This window comes from Podarcis melisellensis (assembly GCF_964234715.1).
Source record: "Podarcis melisellensis genome assembly, chromosome: 1".
Classification (NCBI taxonomy): Eukaryota; Metazoa; Chordata; class Lepidosauria; order Squamata; family Lacertidae; genus Podarcis; species Podarcis melisellensis.
In genome coordinates, this window is record NC_138528.1 from 6906755 (window position 1) to 6929625 (window position 22871).

The 22871-nt window shown below is 42.1% G+C and overlaps 1 protein-coding gene across 1 annotated transcript in view; it reads right to left on the reverse strand.

Moving 5' to 3' along the window:
* Positions 1-506: 506 nt before the first annotated feature.
* PELI2 (pellino E3 ubiquitin protein ligase family member 2) overlaps positions 507-22871 on the reverse strand; it is a 73191-nt gene continuing 50826 nt past the window's right edge. The window contains exons 3-6 of the mRNA XM_081913876.1: positions 12702-12803; positions 8351-8548; positions 6629-6817; positions 507-4328 (exon numbers count right to left, since the gene is read on the reverse strand). Of these exons, the coding sequence (XP_081770002.1) occupies positions 3762-4328; positions 6629-6817; positions 8351-8548; positions 12702-12803 (1056 nt within the window). The 3' untranslated portion in view covers positions 507-3761. The remainder of the gene's footprint in view (positions 4329-6628; positions 6818-8350; positions 8549-12701; positions 12804-22871) is intronic.

Below are 22871 nucleotides of genomic sequence, written 5' to 3' on the forward strand. Positions count from 1 at the left end.
CCTAGAAATAGTGAGAAAGACATACAAGCATCAGCAGGAAAAGACGTTTAGAGCCAGAAGTTGGAGTTTAGTCAAAGCTTGTTTGGAAGCAGCTAAACCAGAACAGTTCAGTGGAAAAAACCCCCAGATTTCATATTGTTATGATGCTTTTGGAGACAGATGCACACAACATAGGTAAAACTATCGTTTACTAAACCAGTCAATGTCTTACAACATGGAGTTATGAAAGCTTTCAATGGCAAAAAATTGTGAAGTCTACCTATGCCCTACACACCAGCAGTATAACTTACTCGTGTTAGCCACAATGAGACTTCGTTCAACAAAATCTGGATTGATTCAGAAAGAACTTAACTCCTCTGACTTCAGCATTGGAGCATGGGTCCGGATTCAATGTGCTCTCAAACACTGACAATCATGGCAGCACAACAGCGATCTTATACACTAGTTTTGCCATTCACGGTAAAGTCTGGGATAATCTAAACTTCAACTAGGAAGTTTAGGAACTCTTTGGATATACAGAACACCAGAAAACTTTATGGAAATGAGCATGCCAGAGAAGTCAGTGCTTCAGAGCTACTGAACACAGCCTGAGCATTATGGAAACCTGGGAAATCTTCCAACTGTTCCAACATCATTCTCTTTCTCACAAAAATGCAATGAAAACAGGGGTGAATCCAACACTTTTGACATTAATGTTACAGTAAATCAGTTCCTCTTTTTTCTCGAAGCACCCACTAGATGCACCTGTCACCGTGCAGAACCTAGGTCACAAAAAAGGATTCAGAATCACAGGTTGGACTGTCCAATGGATCCTTCTTCAAAGAGTCTGGAGTAGCTTCAATGTAATCCACAACTGAAGTGGGAACAATCTCTAGGTATACATTCACACATGGAAGGAAACCTAATTGTGGGAATATTCTACACCTGAGCAGGGCCTGAGTCATCGCTACTGTGTTTGTCTGCCCTTGAAGTTGGCAAGCAAGGCAGATTTCAAAACTCTGATTTTATGATATTTTGCCAGTCGGCAAAAGGCCTCTTGATAACAGAGCCTGGAGAGCAGCAGACAGAATAAAGGAGGGGTCTGAGGCACCTATAATAAAAGATCAGGATGGGGTTACAAACCATGTCACAAAAACAGGGTTATCGTCAGAATTTGAGCTACACATTTGTCTTGAGGAATATCAAAGGTGAGGAGCACTCATTTTAAAAAGGCACTAGGACAAAGTGTTTATAAAACAATTGGCCCTATTTCCCAACCTACTGAGTGGGGCAGGCAAGCTACGGAGTATGGCATTTGACAGAAAATGCAGCAGAGTGAGTGAAACCTTTCCAAACAAAAGAAATTGGTGCATCAACTTAAAATGCTGAACTTTTTTATACAGCAAAATTGTATTAAACAGCAGCAGATAAAAACAACATGCCCCATCACCCAGTGGGCAATGAACATCTGAAAATGTTTAAAAGGTTAACTATAAAACAATATTACATCCAAAATATGAACAGGCCAGTTCAAGTATATACACAATATATTAAAATCATATAAATTATATATTTATACAAAGGGCACACACATAGCAAGGGGTTGCTGTGAATTTAACAAAATGGAGATCCAAACTGCCAGAATCACTTCAGATGTGCAATTAATTTTTCCCTGTGGGTTCTTTTTTCATGTCAACATTGAAGAACTAATACCTCTGATAACACAAGTATGGTGGGGGGGGGATGGAGAACCATAAAAATACCCCAAGCAGATGAAAATGTAAATATGGTAAGGGCATTATAGTACATGAAATCCCAGTCAGTTCACAATGAGCACTGAATTGCTTCCTTTTCCACAACTCCACCCACCCACTTCAAACCAGGAATTTCAAACCACATAGGGGATGAATTAATTCTGGGTATTTAATAGTAACATTTGGTGTTTCTCTGAATCTCAAAATAGAGAAAAGGGGAGTGGGGAGGACAGATGGCAAACTGAAAAGATAATAAACTGTGTTAAACTATTGCAGGATGTTTGCACATTGGACAGCATCATAGAAGGAAGCTCAGCAAAACAGCTTATTTTTAATTACTGATTTCAAAATAGCTACCAAATATTTAACCATCTGTAGGAGGATTCTTGGTGACTCGCATGCTTAAGACTCAAAGAGTGTCCCAAACCAGCCATCACATCTTGGCCAGCGTGTCTTACGTTTTGCAAGAGAGCAGACCGAAGCCTTCTTGCTGATGTAGCAAAGCAGCCACTTAAATAACTAGATTTATAACAAGTCAGTTTGCTCACAGGGCCAAGACATGCAAGGGGAAACGATATCAAGTGGCAATAAAGCCAAAAAGGCAGAATTAGAAACGGACAGAAAACTGTGAACATGGCGAATGTAACTGCATATATGTAAAAAGTAACACAAATTGCATCAGATGCAAAGCTGAAAAGGGCTGATATCATATTGTGCCTTACCATCCCTGGGTTTTCATGAAAGCTGTTTTCATGTTATCACAAATCCCTGTGTTCCCACATTGGTGAAGGAGCCAGTTTCCATTGGCTTCAACCCCTGGTGCTGCAGCAACACCAGAAATTATGGAGCCATGTAGGCAAGGCCAGCCTTGGTGGTGGGAAGGGCATGCACAACACGGCACAGCCATATAACAAGGTCATTCAAACACACAGTAAGGGCACAGGATGAAGTCATGGAAAAGTGGCTCTTGCAACACTATGACAACATATGAAGGGGCCCAAGGTTGGTCACAAATTAGCTTAATGTTGGTGCGAAATCTATAAAACACATGGCAGGATGGTAGTACAGTGGCTGTCAGAGAGTTGTGCTGCCTCGGGAAATTCAGGAGCAAACTAATCTTTTTGCACATAAAAAAAGTGACCTAACACATCTGTTGGACCAGATAACCTGTATCTTAAATCTTCCCACATTATGTTTCACGCGTAATGCTGAATACAGGAAGAACATGCAAGGGTAACTTCTGTGTCAAAAAGACATTAATATGCGAAGTGACAGCGATCTCCAAATTTCAAGTAATTTTGAGTATTTTTTTCTTTCTTTTTGGACAGCTGCATTACACCACACTGCAGAATTCCATAATATTTTTGTGCTATTGTTTATGAAGCCAACCTTTCGTGTTCACGGCTTGTTTAATGCATGTATCTAGTGAACATTCACCCAGGCTTGCTCACACATTCAGTACATCCTCTTTGAGAATGAACTATTCAAGTTAATTATATTGCAAATTAAAAAGAGAAAGAGAAAGAGAGAGAGAGAGAGAGAGAGAGAGAGAGAGAGAGAGAGAGAGAGAGAAAAGGACAGACAAATTACATTCTGTATGCTCCTTTTAGCTTGAAAAAATATGTGTCTTAAAGGCTTGTCAAAGTTTAGAAGAAAAGCATTTCTGTTAAAAAATCCAAGATTAAAAAATCATTAAGACATTGGTATCTTTTTTTTTCTTCTTCTGATCAAGGGTACTAAGAAAAAAATATTACAAATATACTACAATTTTACCAAGAAGATGTCATCATGAACATGCTTCTGTTGAGCATGCAATGCCACTGATATCTGTTTGGTTCCAGGTATCAGTGTATCACCACACTCCACATTACTCCCAGCTGGTTTCTCCCCACCCCCCAACCCCGAAAAGCCCTCATTAATAACAATCCTATAAAAAGGTAAAATCTAGAGTTAGTGGCAAATTCTTTATCTTCACAGTAAATTGTTAACCATGTGAGCTTTATCGTGGTCATCTGTAAAATGGTGTCGTCAGTCAATAGGACCCTGAAAAATAAGTTTGACACAGTTCTGATCTCCGGACAGCTGGGTAGCGCAGAAAGGGCAGGCAGCATGGAACGCGTGAGTACCATGTGGCAGTGGGATCTGGGACCAGTATTTGGCAGACTTCTCCGAGCACACATGCCCACAAGGGGTGAAAGCATACGTTGGAGGACCAGCATCAACATAAAAGCCTGCCTCGCACCCGAGCCAGAGAGGCACATAGGGACCAACGGTTCTGCACATAGGACACTCACGCTCGTTGGCTTCTGTGTCGCTACGGTGCCCCCAGTTGTGATAGCCATGGACGTGGCCACAGCTGAGGTAAGCCCAGGGCTGTTTCTCTTCCACCACTTCCTTGCGGTTGATGCTGGGAAACGCCAGCGTGTTCAGCCCCACAGGGCACTGGGGTCTCGCTGCATTGATCTCTTGCCGTAGAGCCTCTATGTGTTTCTGAGTCGGTGTATGAAATAAACCATCTGCTGTTCTCCACAGGAGTGTGGCTCCACACAGATCAATGAGAGAGCCATCTTGCAGGACGTTGGTTTCATTTTCTACCTAAAAGGGCAGACGGAGATGGAGAACGGTTTGACAGCTAATTCATTCTGAAGCAAAGTGACCCCACCCCACGCAATGCATTTTCCACACACACACCCCTTTTCTGTCAGCCTCTTGTACATCCAATGTAGCGTTCAGCTTCCTTCTGTTCTCTTACATGGGTTTTATGTAGAAATGTTGATGCAATAGCCCCTCCTCTACAGCAAGCTGCTACAGATTAAACAAAAAAAGCAAATCCAAATTCCTTTCTGTCCTGGTATCTCCATTTCCTCCTCAACTGTTGTTGTCTTGCTTACCGCTAAATTAGGCAAAAGTAATGGAACTTACAATGCAGATGTCACTCAATGTGTTATGTAAACTGATGTAACTGCATAAACAAGAGTAATATATTTAGACAGATCCTGCAGGATAGCCATGATACTATGTTGTTGTGGCAAGGGTCTTGTGGCCTCTTATTAGTCTAAACACATTCACTGTAACAAAGCCCACTTTGTCAGAGTCATGACATGGCAAGTTGGCAAGAGTACAGTGGTACCTCAGGTTTAGAATTTAATTTGTTCCGGAGGTCCGTTCTTAACCTGAAACTGTTCTTAACCTGAAGTACCACTTTAGCTAATGGGGCCTCCTGCTGCCGCCGCGCCACTGCCATGCGATTTCTGTTCTCATCCTGAAGCAAAGTTCTTAACCCGAGGTACTATTTCTGGGTTAGCAGAGTATGTAACCTGAAGCGTCTGTAACCTGAAGCATCTGTAACCTGAGGTATCACTATATATGCATGCACAGTGAGTCTGGCCACAATTGTACACAACTGTGGCCAAAAAGTGCAAGAGATCATCAACAGGCATGTCTTCACACATTCAGAAGAAGAGGAGTTTGGATGTGATATCCCGCTTTATCACTATCCGAAGGAGTCTCAAAGCGGCTAACATTCTCCTTTCCCTTCCTCCCCCACAACAAACACTCTGTGAGGTGAGTGAGGCTGAGAGACTTCAGAGAAGTGTGACTGGCCCAAGGTCACCCAACAGCTAAATGTGGAGGAGCGGGGAAGCGAACCCGGTTCACCAGATTACGAGTCCACTGCTCTTAACCACTACACCACACTGGCTCAGCTTATTAGGAGACGAGGCCAGAATTACTTCAAGATTGTCACGCGCATTGTGTTCAAAACTAAAACTCTTCTGAAACTTTTGTTCTTTTGGCACACAATTCATCAGCAACAAGTTTGGATTTAAATGAAGCAGAAAGGTCATACTGCAGACTCTCACAGTCATGGTCAGAACCATCCATCACAGAAACTGCAGGCTGAGAAGAATGCAAAGCAGCATTTTCTGCCTAGCATTCAGGAGACATTCCATTTTTGGAGCAAGATGGATTTTTTCCCTCCCTTATAAGGCCAGAGGATAGGACAAAACATTAAGCCACCATTCAAGTTAACCTGCGACATACCACAAGGCAACCACTGTGAGCCCAGTAAGGGACAATTCCAAGTGGTATGGAAAGACTTGGCTACCATCATGCACACTTTGGTAACATCAAGGTGAGATTACTGCAACATGCTCTATTGGGACTGCCACTGAGGCTACAAGTAGTGCAAAACACCAGGAGTCCTAGCTGGAAGCTGGTGTGAGGGCACCCAACAGAATTATTACCCCAACTTCAGTGGCTTGTTAGCTAAGATAAAGGTAAAGGTACCCCTGCCCATATGGGCCAGTCGTGACCGACTCTGGGGTTGCGTGCCCATCTAGCTTAAGAGGCCGGGGGCCAGCACTGTCCGGAGACACTTCCGGGTCACGTGGCCAGCGTGACAAAGCTGCTCTGGCGAGCCAGCACCTGCGCAGCACACGGAAATGCCGTTTACCTTCCTGTTATAAAGCTTATTAGCTACTTCTACACTTTATTGAAAATGGCAGCATTGAGTTTTAGGCCTAGGATCAGTATATTTTTACTGTAGTTTTACAGTTTGTTAGAAGCTGGCCAGAGTGGCTGGGGCAACCCAGATGGGCAACATATAAATAATAATTATTCAATTATTATGAACTGTGCTACCACACTTTCAAGGATTGCCAGCTAGGTCTTCCCGGCCCATTTCTCCTGGTGCTAAGACACTTTTATTTAGGAGATCTTTAGGACTAGAGGATTAGAGCTTTGTTTACTGTAATGTTTCTGTTGCTTTATTCCTTATACTATCTAGGTTGCATTTTAAATTATGGTTTCTTTTCATATGGAAGCCAATTTGAGTAATATGGAGAAATATGGCTAGAAAGTTTTGAAATAAAGCTATCATGAACTTCCCAACTTACTAGTTTGCCTCTTTGCTGAGCAGATCTTGTTTCACGCAGAGTATACACATCACCACAAACTGAAATTTCCCGCCAGACTCCCGGTTTTGATTCTTCAGTGAACCCTCCTTTTGGATGCATGACTAGAACGCCATTGGTTGTTAATCCATCCATGTGCCCATCGGGATTTTTCCATTTTGCTGCTTTTTCCTGTACAGAAGGCCACAGGAAGAAATAAAAGATAAATTACTTAGCCTTTCCACATTCAAAACTTGTAACGGTATTCAAGATTGCAACCACAAGTAAGCTTCCCAAAGAAAAATAGCTATAATAAAGGAAGGGTTGCTTCGAATTCTAAACTCAACATTTAGCACAGAACAGCAAAGTAAACATCTGCACACAATTACAACTATTGCTAATAGTTTGGCTAATAAAACAGCTTGCCTCTATATCAGAAGGGACAGAAAGAAAATCACATTAGTGTTTAAACTCCTAAACAGCCTAGCCCCAACTATCTGAAAAACTGCCTCCTTCCCTACTCTCAATCTGTCTTCCATGTTCCAAGCCATGGATCTCTTCACAAGTGTACACATCATTTACATATATTGCTACTCTTCCTCCCTTCCTGTTTGATCTATTCCATTTGAGCAGGTTGTACCCTTCAATTTCTACATTCCATTCATGAGTCTCACCCCAGCAGCCTTATATTTGCCATCCTGTATTAAGAGCTCAAGTTCTTCTTGCTTGTTTCTCAGACTCTGTGCATTTGTGTAGAGACAACTGAAACCATGAAACACACTGCTGCTGCCTCTATAACACTCAATAAGGAGTCACCTGCCACCACCACCACATGACTCCTTCTTCTCTGGGAAGCAGCAGGAATTGTTCTGTACGCTGTACCTTCTGCTGCCACCTTGATGTTTTCTGAGATCTGCAACCACTGTTCTTGCTTCTCTGGCCAAGAATCAGTGTCTGAGGTGAGAGCATAGAATCAACTTTGTAGCTCCAGAGACACAGCATGGCTCCTGATAGTCCTACTTTTTGTGTCATGTTCCTCCAGAGTATTGACTCCTGAATTGGGCAATCTTCCTCCTCCCTAGGGGTACTCTGCCTACATCTCTGTTCCAGAACATTCTACTCTAGTCTAGCAAGAATGTCCTCATGTTACCCGGTGGCTTGAAGTGTGGACAGATGGGCCTCAAGTTGCTGGACCTCCTCTTTCAGCGTGGTAGCCAAGCTTACAGACAGCAGTTCCAGCACCTCTCAAGCATATGGAAGGATGGGCCTTTCTGCAATTCCACTAGCATTCCATCACCTCCTCTATCGTCAATTTTGCCCAACTGGGCACTTGATTCCACATTGCAATGAGGAAGCAAAGGGTGAGATTAATCAATCCCACTTCCAGATTTACTATGGTAACATTAGCTCATGATGCAGCACATAGTCTTGCATGGAGAAGATCCCAAATTGATATTCTGGAATATCCAGTTAAAAAGATCAAGTAGCAAGTGATAGGAAAGATTTTGGACTGAGACACTGCAGAGCTGCTGCCACTCAAGAGTAGACTATGCTGGGCTAGATGGACAATAATCTGACAGTTTCCTATGTACTATGTGTTAATATTAAGAAAAAATAATCTGCAGTTGAATGCCAGCAAACAGCCATCATGTTGTGATAAGAGGGCTGGTTTATGCAACAAGTTATCATGACAGAGAGGCTTGCAGAGAAGCTACATGTACTTACCCCAAGGAATATGTTTTTAGAAGAGTCAAATCCTGCTGCAAAGATTCTGGCTGTGTATGGTGTGTTCCTATCACAGACAATGCGGCATGCAAACCTGGAGATGGTGCTTTGGGTGATCTGAGTTTCATCACCATTTTGACTGCCAGAAATTGTATCTGTTACAACAAAATCTATGGGGCTCTCTGTCGATCTGCCAACCTGAAGACATTGAAAACATATTTTAGAGGAATACCTTAGATGATACTTTTACATTATACATTATGTGTAGAAAGGTTGTTTGCTAAAACACAATAAACTGACTGACTCTTTGGAGAACTATGCAATGTGAGAGTGAAACCTTAAATAAGAAAAATCTATGGGTAACTTGTACATCTAGGTAGATTCAAGTATTATCCAGAAATCAACAATAAACGTTAAGTAGGCATCTTGCTCTCATTCTAAAACTGTTTTAGTTACATGGGGTACCTTCAAAATTTGAATGACTTGTAATAAAAGCAAGCCCCTCAGAAGATCCCCCTGCTCCCCACAAAAATGTATAAAAGCTTTTGTCTGTTTTTAGATTTAAAAGATCCACTCTACAAACCAATGTTAAGTGATCCTGAATTACTTTTTAGACACCCTAGTATACAAATTATAACACAATGGGTTCAATTAATGAGCTCCATTAGCAGAAGGCCTTCTCAGTGGGACTTTCTCCCTCCTCTCCTCGCACGGCTCCCACCAAAATAGTTCCTGGTCTTTTGGGGGGAGAACGCCCAGAACAGCATGGTGCATTGGTGGATGGTGGGGGGGGGTGTCACTCTATTTGACAAGCTGAAATTGCTTGCCATGGTAGAACAATCCCTTAGCACAAGAATGAATTTCTCCTAACGTCTCTTAAAAGGTAAAGCACCCCTGACAGTTAAGTCCAGTCGAGAACGACTCTGGCGCTCATCTTGCTTTACTGGCCGAGGGAGCCAACGTTTGTCCACAGACAGTTTTTCCGGTTTGTGTGGCCAGCATGACTAAGCGGCTTCTGGCGAAACCAGAGCAGCACACGGAAATGCTGTTTACCTTCCCGCCGGAGCGGTACCTATTTGCACTTTGATGTGCTTTCGAACTGCTAGGTTAGCAGGAGCTGGGACCGAGCAACGGGAGCTCACCCCGTCACAGGGATTTGAACCACTGACCTTCTGATTGGTAAGTCCTAGGCTCAGTGGTTTAGACCACAGCGCCTTTCACTAAATGCTAAGGAGGAAATCATTTCACCCAGAGAGGGAGCTATATTGCAGTATGCATACGTGTTCACGGCTCCACCTTTCTATGAAATATTTTAGGAGCACAGAATGTAAGAAGGTGACTTCTACTGAGTCAGAACATTGCTCAATCTTGCTCAGTACTGGCTACACTAACTGGAAGTTGGTCTCCAGGGTTTCAGGCTGGAGTCCCTTCCAGCCCTGGAGTTACTAGGAATTGAATTTGGGACCTTCTGCACAAAGGGCAGATGCTCTACCGCTCACCAAATTTTCTGCTTCATTGGTACAGTATTACTTGACTCCTTTTGGCATCAAGATGTCAACGGCTGCACTTGAATGTTTCACTTATTAAAAGAAGAGGTATTAGTGGTGTGTTATGGCATAAAAACTATTACAGATTGCTCAGCTGCAGAAACACTGTGATGGGTGAAAATGAACGTGGCAAGCCCTGAATTTCTGTTACCGCATTAACTGCAGTAAAAGCAATACATATTTGTCTTGCTCTTGAAGAGACTAATGTTGCTTCTTGGAGCTATGCCATAAACCAGAATTAGGAACTTCCTAGACAACAGCAAGGAAATCAACAGATTTTAAGTTGGGTCTCTGTGCATCTAAGAATTGGAAAGAAACATGCGGCAAATTAAATATCAGATTAAATATCTGAATCGCTTGGATTCTTTCTTCCAAAAAAGAGAATTCTATTTAAAGCTGTCTTCTAATGTCTGACATTGACTACCAAGGTACAGGGTTGTGCTGTTTTGCTGTGTCATTTGAGTTTATGAAACATTCTAACTGCAAAATTCTGCCGGATTTATTATTTGCTAGAAATATTTGCTGTGGAAGACAGGGTAGCGAAGATAAGCCTTCTTGCTTTATTCTACTAAAATGCTAATCAAGCACCTCTGTAGAAAAGATGAAAATATAGTACAGGTGACTTTCAATTTACGCTGGGATTATGGTCCAGGAATAGTGCATAAAGCCAAAATCGTGTATTGTCAAAACACATCGGGTTCAATGGTGGGTGGGATTGCCAAGGTTTTTATTCCCGGGTGCCTGTCCCTTTCCACCCTCTTTTTCTTTTTAAAAAATGCTTGCAGGATTCGGGGGGAAACTGGCTGGCGGCTGTGAGAACAGGGTAGGACTATATGGGCCACTGGCAGATCCAGCAAGTTCTACCTATGTTCTTAGTTCAACAGTTAAGGAATTACCATCCCCTCTATGTCTAAAGGCCAACTGTAATAGTCCAACATTTGTAAGATAAATTGCCTAGAAAGCTTCACATATTGTCTGCTATTCGAACTAGCATAACACAACCACTTCACTCCTTGAAGATATTAGATAACTTTGGTTCAAGTCGGGTAATCAAAGCAAGACCACAGGGTGATCAAGAAAAGGGAGCCAATGTGGAACATTGTATATGGTGAGTCTTTTAAAAAATGCCCTGTGGAACATGTGTACTCTGTATCCACAGGGCCTCTTTTAAAGGACTCACCCTGTATTTCTCCCTGCCCCAAAACAAATCGAACCCAGCTGAAAATCCTACAATTTATGAATCGATGAACTGTCAGCTCATTTTAGACATATTTATCCCAAACATGAGCCTTGCATTTTCAGTACAAATTGGCATTCTCAGAAAGCCCAGATATGTATAAAGGTAAAGGTAAAGGACCCCTGACAGTTAAGTCCAGTCGCGAATGACTCTGGGGTGGTGGCGCTCATCTTGCTTTACTGGCCGAGGGAGCCGATGTTTGTCCACAGTTAGTTTTTCCAGGTCATGTGGCCAGCATGACTAAGCTGCTTCTGGCGAAACCAGAGCAGCGCACGGAAACACCGTTTACCTTTCCGCCGGAGCGGTACCTATTTATCTACTTGCATTGGTGTGCTTTCAAACTGTTAGGTTGGCAGGAGCTGGGACCAAGTAACGGGAGCTCACCCCATCGCGGGGATTCAAACCGCCAACCTTCTGATCGGCAAGCCCTAGGCTCTGTGGTTTACACCACAGCACCACCCACGTCCCTTTAGATATGTATAGGATCACATATTACTAATAAATAAATTAATAAAATTTGTATCCTGCCCTTTATCCATAGATAGATCTCAGGATGAGTCACAGCAAAGAAATACAATATTGTGTGGCATAAGATAGTACAGTATACATCATGACTGTGAATGGACCAAGGAGCACCTAATCCCCTAACACTAGTGAATCTAAAGAGAAATGGACCCACATGGTGGAAGAATAGGACAACACTGGGAGCTCCATGTAATATACTGAGTTTTCCAAAAGACAGGCAGGTTTTTATATTAACAAACAATATTCTAGTACACACTGTGCTTTGAAAGCACAAGAGACCTCTCATCGCTGTGAAGCACATACGGATGTGGCAGAAAGTATTTTAACTGAATCTAGGTACATGCAGGAACAAAGAAAAACTGATGGACCTACCCACTGTCTAAACACTCCAGAACTACCTCTGCCATGAATGAAAATCTGAAACAATGTGTTTAAGTAATGGCTTTGTTTGAGCATCTGTAACTCAGTATATTTACTGCTGAATGAATATGTCATTGGAAAGACCTAGAGAGCATCACTAAATGAAAATATAAATAATGCAGCCACCACCAGTTCCCACTGGGAGTGCTTTCAAAAGAGCAAGAGTGGGACACAGTCCAGGCTCAAGATTATTATTGAAAGGCCTATAGAATGCCTTTACACTTTTGCCAATAACAAAAGCCAGTGGTGAATTTTGAAAGGATGACACACTGAGCAAAAAAAGAGCTGTGACAGTTCAGAGTGAGATAGTGGGAAAGCTTTTCAGTGTCAGAAAAACAAGCATGCAAGTAGTTAGTGTGCAGTCACATATGACACACAAAGCACATACTTTGCTGCATGTACGTGTACCAAAGCTTCCCAGTGTATACTTCTAAAACCAATGTGCAACCTGCCCATGTAGCAACCAGCAGGTAAGCACCTTCCTTCAGAGAGAGCAACATCTGAGAATAAACCCTGTACTCCAGGACACCATTTCTGTAAGCCATTTCAGGACATCGTCACACAGGAAATACGCTATAAAAGCCCACAAGCAGCTGTTTTTAGGTCATGCAAATGCACTTACCTGAAACATATCTGTATCTTTGTCGTGTGTATATTCCACTACCACCGTCTGGCTTCTTGACAACGTGTAGGATATACTGTGCTGCCCTTTACAACTGATGGCCTGTGGAATAAGACAGTTCCTGCTTTATTTAAGTAACGCCCGTGTCAGCGAAAAGCACATCACTTCAACATTTGTAAATGCTGTTACAGCCATTACCGAGTTTCTCCCTACCCTGGCTAATTCAATTTGTTTGTGCGGTTTGCAGCAAGTGTGGCTGAGCCGCAACTCTGGATCACAACAAAGAGCATTGCTAAGGGACTTCCCACGCAAGGTGTGACACACACACCCCACGAGCAAAGCTCTTGCTTATGGACAGAAAATTACAAAGATCTATCCTTTAAAAAACAAACCAAACTAGCATCAAGACAAATGAATCTTGGATGCAACCATGCAAATTTCACTTTTCACACTTTCTCTCTTTTGGGCAGACAATTTTTTTCAAATGACCCACTTCCATAATCCAAAAAGAAAAACAGCCTGTGAAGCTTTTCTTTACCATGTCTACCAAATCTAACCCAGATGCCTTGAAGGAGCAGTGACGTTCAAAGACAGGTACTGTATCTTTTCCAGGCCTATTCTGCTTCTAGAGAGTCCTTAACTAGAGATATCAGGGACCAAACCGAAAAGCATCCATGTACTCAGCGACAGGTGAAAACAGATTTGTAAAATTTGCCAAAGACTGGTCAGATATTTTAAAAGCATTTTTAGAACAAAAATCAACTTTCATCAACTTGCTTGATAGCTAAGCTAATCACAAATGAAATTAACTTTTTAAAAAATTATAAACAAATAACTTGGGATAGCAGTCAGCTATGTTTTATTCAAAGTAAACTTATTGAAATCAATGTTCGTTAAGTTCAATTGGTCTACTATGAGTAAAACTTAACTGACTACCACCCATAGCTTTTAACTATGTTCTGGGAGGAATTTAATGTGATTGTTCAGCCAGGGGAGGCATTATGGCTTACCAGACAGAACTATTTCCCCTTTCTCCTCCCACATGCTGTTGCAGGGATTTTTCCAATGCCCCCCCCCCCCACTGTGGAGCCCCATTGCACAAGAGAAAATCTTCTCATAGGACTTCCACTGATGGAACCCATTAGTTGAATCCCACCCTTTTCTCCTTTGGCTTTTATCCAGAAATACCAGGGTCATGAAATTAAAGCAACAGTACCTATGAAAAGCAGAAATGATTTTTGAAAGCAATTTTACTAAGGCAGCTTCTCTGAAGCACAGTTAAATAAAAAGCAGTCAGGTGGCATTCACTGACCGGTCTCTGACACTGAGCTAAGGACCCTCCCATAATAAAGGGGAAAGATGAAGCCACAGTGGTGACAGGTATGCTTCAAAATCTGGAACTTTCCATAAAAGAGAATAGAGTCTGGCGGCCAGTTCGCTAGAGATAAATGACCCTAAATTCTGTTCTGTCTCTGTCTGTTTAGATATTTGATTAGAAGTGGAAGAAAGTTGAAAGAATATCAGCCAACACTCAGGGCTTCTCAGCTACTGGATGAGAAGAAGAAGAAGAAGAAGAAGAAGAAGAAGAAGAAGAAGAAGAAGAAGAAGAAGAAGAAGAAGAAGAAGAGGAGGAGGAGGAGGAGGAGGAGGAGGAGGAGGAGGAGGAGGAGGAGGAGGAGGAGGAGGAGGAGGAGGAGTTTGGATTTGATATCCCGCCTTTCACTCCCCTTCAGGAGTCTCAAAGCGGCTAACATTCTCCTTTCCCTTCCTCCCCCACAACAAACAGTCGGTGAGGTGAGTGGGGCTGAGAGACTTCAGAGAAGTGTGACTAGCCCAAGGTCACCCAGCAGCTGCATGTGGAGGAGCGGAGACGCGAACCCAATTCACCAGATTATGAGACTACCACTCTTAACCACTACACCACACTGGCTCTTTCAGGGCCATTTCACTGATTTTTATTTGTTTGGGTGCACACCTAAGATGCATTAAGCATACATCTAACAATGTCAAGTACAACTGCAAAAAAACCCCAAATAGTTAAGAGAAACAGATACTTCATACAAAGCACAACAGTCATAAAACCACGACGGTCTTCTTGTTGAGCACGTACATTGTGACAAACCAATTCTGTTGCTGAGTAATATTCTAAATGGCCCCAAGTGGCTATGCAAACAACGAAAGGATTGTTTAGGACTGGAGTTCACACAAGGAACTGTGAAATATTCAAAGACATAGGAGCCAACTCCTAGGCTCTGAGGTCTCTTCAGCCCCCCACCCCCATATTTGAGGTGGACGGGGTCCCCCAAAGTTAATGGACACTGCCATTCAAATGGTATGTGTTTGCTGCATCTTCTGATGGGTTTTGCAGGGTGGGGCTTACCTGCCCCCCCCCCATATTTTATTCAAGTTGGCATCCTTGCTCAATGAAAAGTCTTAACATAACATTCTGAGATGCTCCAAGATAGTACCAGAAGCTCCTCTTTCAGGGGTTTCAGAATGTTACTGAATTTGTGCGTGGTACTGAGTAAAAAATGAACCAAAAGTAGAGAACGGCGAGTGCATCTGAACCTGTCTTAGCTTTAAGTTCATTTTTATTTTTATTTTTTAAGGGGTTACTCTCCTCCCCAAGACTGTGCCCTTTTGATTTCTGCTGCAGTAATAAATTGGGAACAATAAAGGGTTACCATCTGTACAGGTCAGAAACAGACTTCACTTTGATGAAGGCTTTACAGATGACCTGGCTTGATAAAGGGTGTAAGGGACTGGGAGACTAGTTAAAAGACCTTTGTGTCTACAGAAGCTACTAGCCCACATGGAAGGGCAAACTGCAACGAGACACCTGCTTATAATTAGAAAAGGGGCCAGTGCAGCTTTACCAGGCATAGTAGCCTGAGTTACATATTCAAGGACTCAGGTGGCTTGTTAGGAGTGAACGGCCAAAGTACCGTAATCATTACAAACTCTGGATCCTAGGCTTAAGAATAAGGGCAGCATAGCAGAAAACGAGCAGCCCAATGCTATACACAACTGGAAAACAAAATAAGACACTAAGTGAGAGTCTGGCACAAAATGCTGCTTCGGTGAAAAAAATTCATTTTTATTTTTCTAATGCTCCCATCCCATTTAAACTGAGAATTTGGAATCATTAATATGAATGACAATTGTTCAAGCAAATTTGACTCCTTTTCCTCTAGGGAACTAATTGGGGCAGGATATTCCTAATAAGTTATTTTTAGCTCTGCTGCCTAGGGTAGCAGAGTGGAATTCTGTCCTCATTAGCTTGTGAAAGGCCATGGCAGACTTCCACACAAATCCAACTGGTGAAGGAGCTGACATTTAAGACCTGGTGAAAACTTCTCATTTATTCTAAATATCCTCTAGCACATCGCTAATGTTCAAACTCCACTTCTTAAATGAATATTTGGTTCTTGTTAAAATAACCACTCACAGATTTACTTTTGTTATTTTCCTAAACCCTTTATATGTCTGTTGGTTCTGACCAACTGTATAGATTTATTGTTAACTATTACTAACAGATGTTGTTCAGCCGGTCATTTTGCTTAACAGATAAGAAAGCTGTGGTATTTGGAATCATTAAAACTGAATTATGAGCAGACCTGTAGAACAACTTGAACTAAAAATGGTTGATTTTTGTAACAAAATACAGGTCTAATGTAATTCAGAGTATATGGTACCCCCATCATGCAGAAAGAAAACTGCTCAATGTTCAACCAAAAAAAGCCAATTAAGTTCACCAAGAATTTTGATACATTATGCCTTTATGGTTACAAGATTCCTAGTAATCAAAAATCAAGGTCTATGCCGTTTTTCTTAGGACTTGTTTTCACTGAGGAGCCACTTCGACCAATGGGGGGGGGGCACATGCCTGTGTTAGAAACTGGGAATAGAAATGGCTCCTGAAACCTAGGTTATGGAAGCAAAAACAGAATAGCTAGTTGCCATTCCCCACCCCCAACCCCGTTCAGCAGCACTTTCTATTTATTCTTTCGAAATGCATGAACTAATTCACTATTCGCAACAGTGACACATGGTTAATATCATATTTTCAATAGCAATTCTTAATTGGACACCACAGACATAAAAAGGGGCTCAGCCCCTGCAATGGCAGCCAAAACCCTAAGTCATGAGAATAATGAATATTTTCAAATGCCAGCGTATGTGTGTGTAGGACGCGTTATGTAAAGTATTGTGCTGGATTTAAACTTAGTTTAAACAGTACTACTTTTATAACAAAAGCAGCCCTTTCACCCTAGCCTTAGTCATGCACACGCAGCTTTAGTCACTGAGGTCCCCAATCCATGCACGGTTTACTTGGGAGTCTCCAGTGCCACCGCAGAAGCCTTCCCACTGTTATTGGAGAAGTCCCAGCATCAGCAAGAGATTGCCGCCCGGGCCCCCACTGCCGCTGCTCTTTTAATCTGGTGGTGGCAGGTGGGGTGCATAGCTATCAACTTACAGATTTGAAAATAAGGGACCAGCAGCCTCGAAAATAAGGGATCTGCAGCCAAAATAAGGGATTTTAGTCAGCCAGCAGCCAAACGAAGCCTCAAGTGGTGGTTCCCATAGCGCAGCAACCCGGCAAAGGGGATGCAGCAAGGGAAACCACCGTCACCTCTCCACTGGGAAGCGCTGAGCAAAGGCGAGTCCCCAGCAACGCGGCCGATTTGATCGGCACAAGGCATGCAAGCTCCACCCCCCAGTCGTTGGGTGAGCAACGCAGCCAAGCAACACAGTTGAAGCCTCCCTCCTCCCTGGCCGGCAGGGAGGGAGGGGGAGGAGCTGCTTCCTTTGAAACCCGGGAAATTTAAGGGACATCATCAATAAGGGACAGCTGCGGGACATGGCGCTGGGATAAGGGACTGTCCCGCCAAATAAGGGACGCTTGACAGCTATGGTGGGGTGCCCATGAGGTGCCACTTCATTGGGGTTCCACCACTTAAGTGTGCAGTGTGCCTTATGGTTGGGCTGGCCCTGGCATTATCAAGTCTAGTCCCCTTGCGAAACAGCAGTCGTTGCAAATGGGAGGGCGGTGAAATGGACAGACGAAGGATGTCACCATCTGTCTTTGGACTGCCACCACTTTATATGTAGAGAAGACTGCCACTTTGTTAAACACACACCAGATGAAAATTAATTGGCCAGAATTACTGCTTCTATGTTGTAAGACAACAGTAAATCTGGGAAGTGAAATTGATCTGTATTGCCAATAAAGCCATTAAGTGTAATTTTCTGGTAACCTTTAGCAAAAGAGAACATTGCCATGGAAACCTCATGAGCTTTGAGTGCCGAGAAGGAAGCCCATCTGAAGCAGAATATTAGAAACCATTTTTAAAAGAATTCCCACATGCTTTTAACCACACACCTGGCCATCTTCCATGTTTTTTTCTTGCAAGATAAGGTCTTTTAAAAAATAACTCAGCTAAGCATGTGCATTTTGGAAGCGCTTAAAACACTTTGAATCCCACTGAGAATTTAATGCTGCAGAACATAAAGGTGAAAAATATTTTTTAAAGTAGGACTAAGTCAAAACTACTCATTATTTTAAAAAACATTTTGGCAGTGTCTTTACCCCCACCCCACAAAATCTTCCTCCCTTGAGAGTTTTTCTGCACTTCTGGTGAAAATGTCCATATACGGTACATTTAAATTGCTCTCACCTGCTCACAACAACACAGCCAAATTTATTTAGTTATGTGGTGTCTATGAATTTGTGGTTGAAAATGGGAGAGAGCACATCCATTGCAGTGATATTCATATTAATTCTAAATTGCATTTTTATTTTCAATTGAGAAAAAAAGAGTTTGAGAGCACACTTTAGGGTGTGCTCAATTTCTACATATAAGAAGTTTTATTTTTATGTACAATTTTCCACCCAGTCTGAACTGTACTTCTCCCCAACCTCCCAACATTGCTGAGGTACACCATGCAGTTATTCTGAACAGGTAAAGTGGCTAACCCCTTTGGAATGGCTGCATATAAAACTTCAAAGGAACTAATTTATAAAATTTATACTTTACTTGCACATAAATGTCTGACTTAAATCCAGAGATGATTGATCAGTTATTCCAATAACAGTTGCTCCCCAACCAATTCATTGCACCATCAGGCAGAGACAGATAGTGAAAAATGAATTGCAGTCACCACAAGGTACATAGCAAATGTTGTCTGTTGAGTCCTCTCACCACAACACATGGTTTCGTGTAAAACTAAGAGAGTCAATTTTGGATAGGTGTCAAAGCCAGTTGAACCAGCATAGTGCAACTATCAATATTCGCTTCCTTTAACTCACTGAAAAAGACTCTCATAGCTGGTAACAATCAAGACCAAACATGTCAGATTAGATTTCATATTATTGAGCCCAAATAGCTATAATGCCAAATCCTTCATTAGAACTATGAATATACATACATTCCACTGTAAATTGGGATCAGAGCAGGAAAAATAAAGTGATGGTTTGTAAGTTCTGTAATAATGCTTCCAATAAGTTCAGAGTTTGAGTGGGTAAATAGCAGGCACTCTCATTGGTATAGCACGCTAATGAGATAAGACCCATCAAACAACTCCATTATTTTCGGACACTACAAACTGAATCTGACGCAAATCTATTTTATATTGACAGCCAAAGATACTCTCGATAGGCACTTTAAGAGAGACCTTTAAACAGCTTCCCAATCTCTCTCGTGAGAAATGAGCAGAGACAAGAATTTAACCCTTGCCAAAATGCTATCGATTACGCACACAACTGGCATCCCTTAATGCTGTGCAATAGCAAAACACAAACAGGGGGGAAGGGGAGGAAAGCTGGTTGAAGACTGCTTTTCCATGAGAAGAAGAAAAAAACAGCGGGGAAATATATCTGCCTTTTGATCTCCAAGCACTGCAATTTAGCACAAAACAGCCATAAACTATATTACTATCAGGGGCTTGAAACGGCAGCCGCAGGGACCTATCACAGGTATTAAGATCCAGCTCCTACCCCTGCTTCCAGGAAACATCACTGTATCTCAACAGGGTCATTCATTCACAGAGGCAGCTTGAGTGTTCTCATACTGTATATGCCAGCCCTCCCCAATCTGGTGCCCTTCAGATGTCTGGAGTACATCATCCCATCAGGAAGGCTGCTATACAACCCACTGAACATCTTGAGCTCAGTGTTTCCTTTCTCAAATATTTATGACTATCTGTCAGCCAACCAGAACATTTACTTTCTGTCCCATGGAAAATAGTGCCATAGGGAACATCCACACCACACATTTAACACACAGTTTCCATCAAAGAATCCTGAAAAATTTAGTTTACCCCTCACAGAGCTACAATTTCCAACACTCTAAACAACCTTCAATTCTCAGGATTCTTTGGGGGAAACCAAGCGATTTAAATGTATGGTGAGGATGTGACCTATATCCCCAGTAGCACCTAGTTCTTTCTTTTGGAAAGCCTTGTGTACTTATATCTTCAACTCTTGTTCAAGAGATTCAAATGTAATTATAGAGGGTCAAACAGAAGTCCATTAATTTTGCAGATGTTCTCAACTCTCTCTTCAGATGACATGTGAGCACAAGTTTTGAATTACCACCTTAGGTTGTGTAATCATGCTTTAATGGTGAAAGTAATTGATTTATATGTGGTTTTGTCTAGGAAGTATCTAAAATACAAATAGGAAAACATTTAAATCAGCAGTCTTCCAGTCTTTCAGACTCGGGACCCCCCCCCCATCATGACCCACTCTGTCCTTCTCTCCATCCTACTTGTCCTCGTATTAAGCAATATAAACAAAAAGGAGAGTGGCACTGGGGTGTCAATTCTCTGTCACAGTTCTACCAGCTGAAGACCAATTAAGTGGTCTTGATAGAAAATTAGTCCACCCTGCTTCCTATAGCTTTACGTATTTGCTCTCAGGCACAAACATCCGAAATGCAACAGAAACTCTAGCACTCAACTAGGCTGTCTGCTAATACATGAGTACAGTGGTACCTCAGGTTAAGTACTTAATTCGTTCCGGAGGTCTGTTCTTAACCTGAAACTGTTCTTAACCTGAAGCACCACTTTAGCTAATGGGTCCTCCTGCCGCCGCCACGCCGCTGGAGCAAGATTTCTGTTCTTATCCTGAAGCAAAGTTCTTAACCTGAGGCACTATTTCTGGGTTAGCGGAGTCTGTAACCTGAAGCATATGTAACCTGAAGCGTATGTAACCCGAGATACCACTGTAAAGAGCTCAGAAGGGGAAGCCTTTCTTTAAATTCACTCTGCAGCAGGTCTTGGGTAGCCTCATCATCTTTTTTTAAGGAAAACAAAAACAACAACCAAAACCCTCAAAATTATGTCATTTTATAACATAAAGTTAGCACTACTAACATCTCTCTATAGTCCTTGCTTTGGGTAACCCAACACACTCCTAACATTTTTGGGGCTATGCATAATAATGTAAGCCTTACTCTTTGCCCTTGGTACAATTCACCATTATCTGTTGCTAAATGATTTTGGCTATGCCTGCGCAATACAACCAAAACTTATTTAATATTATTGTACTAAATAATTTTATAATCAGAACAATTTAGCCATAATGATATAGAGTTAAAATCTTTATGGCGTACAGATAAAAGGTCTTCTAAGTTGAAGTGAAAAGACGTAGTATGAAAAGACATGCTGGTGTGGGACAAACAAATGCCTTTGAAAAAGTCTCTAAATGTCACTGATGCTGAAAGAAAGCTCTCGGTTCTGCTGCTCAAAAATAGACCGAAAACTCATTTGTGCTTATGTCAAAGTGACTTGCCCATAAATCATCATGCTCGGAATAGGTTTTCAAAGCCACTTAATGTTCTTGAAGTTAAGTCTTACGTTGTGCTATCCCCAGGCTTTGTTAACTCTGCAATATTGGCTGATATAATATACCTATTTTGAAATGTCTGGTTACATTGAACAACAAGTAAAGTAATGCATAATGAACATTAAATATACTGCCTACCCATAAATTCACCACTGAAGTGCCTGTTCATGAGATTCCAAACACATTTGGTTGGCCACTTTTAAGAAGCAGAATGTCGAGCAAGGTAGACCTTGAACAGAGGCAGCAAGGCAATTCTTGAGTTCTGAGCAAAAAGGTCATTCTGCTGGCACAACTGGATGTAGTCTTCCTCTCATCTACCCTGCGTGCACCCAAAATCTCTGGAGAGCCTTTCCCCAATCCTCTGGAGTAGATTTTGAAGGTGCACAAGGGAATGAAAGAAAGGAGCAGCCTTGTTGCACAAGTAGATGTCTGTCACTTGAGTGAAACAGCAGAACAGGATACAACTCCTACTACTACTGTAAGGTAAAGGGACCCCTGACCATTAGGTCCAGTCATGACCGACTCTAGGGTTGCGCACTCATCTCACTTTATTGGCCGAGGGAGCCGGTGTACAGCTTCCGGGTCATGTGGCCAGCATGACTAAGCGGCTTCTGGTGAACCAGAGCAGCGCACGGAAACACCGTTTACCTTCCCACTGGAGTGGTACCTACTGATCTACTTGGACTTTGATGTGCTTTCAAACTGCTAGGTTGGCAGGAGCTGGGACCAAGCAACGGGAGCTCACCCCATTGCGGGGATTCAAACCGCCGACCTTCTGATCGGCAAGCCCTAGGCTCTGTGGTTTAACCCACAGCGCTAAGGGGTAAATTTGTCTTTCATGGATACTAGCCATTTTATATACCTACAGTTAATTAATTTCCCCAATCCTTTTTAAAAACCAAGTGAGTTGGCAGCCACTCGGAGACTTTTTGTCCGCTCTACGTCTTTTGAGAGGAAACATTTCCTCCAGCATAATGTCACAGCTTCTTTCAAACATAGGATAACCATCTTATTCTGCTGAAAACAGTTAAAGCCCAACATCAATAAAGCAAGACAAATTCCAATTGTTAACAAAGGGGACATTCATGAGGTGTAGCTAGTGTGCACATCTATAAAATCTGAGGCACAGTACATCTGAAATCTTGAGAACAAGGGTAGTTTCTGACAAATTTGAAAGAAAATACATTCAACCTATATGTAACTTTTCTTACTACATATAGTCTTCCCCCATAATTTGGACTTCCTTGACTTGGCAGTCTGAGGTGGTAAAGTATTTACAGAAGTAACAGTGTTTACGTGACAAAAATTGTAGAGGTGTCAAA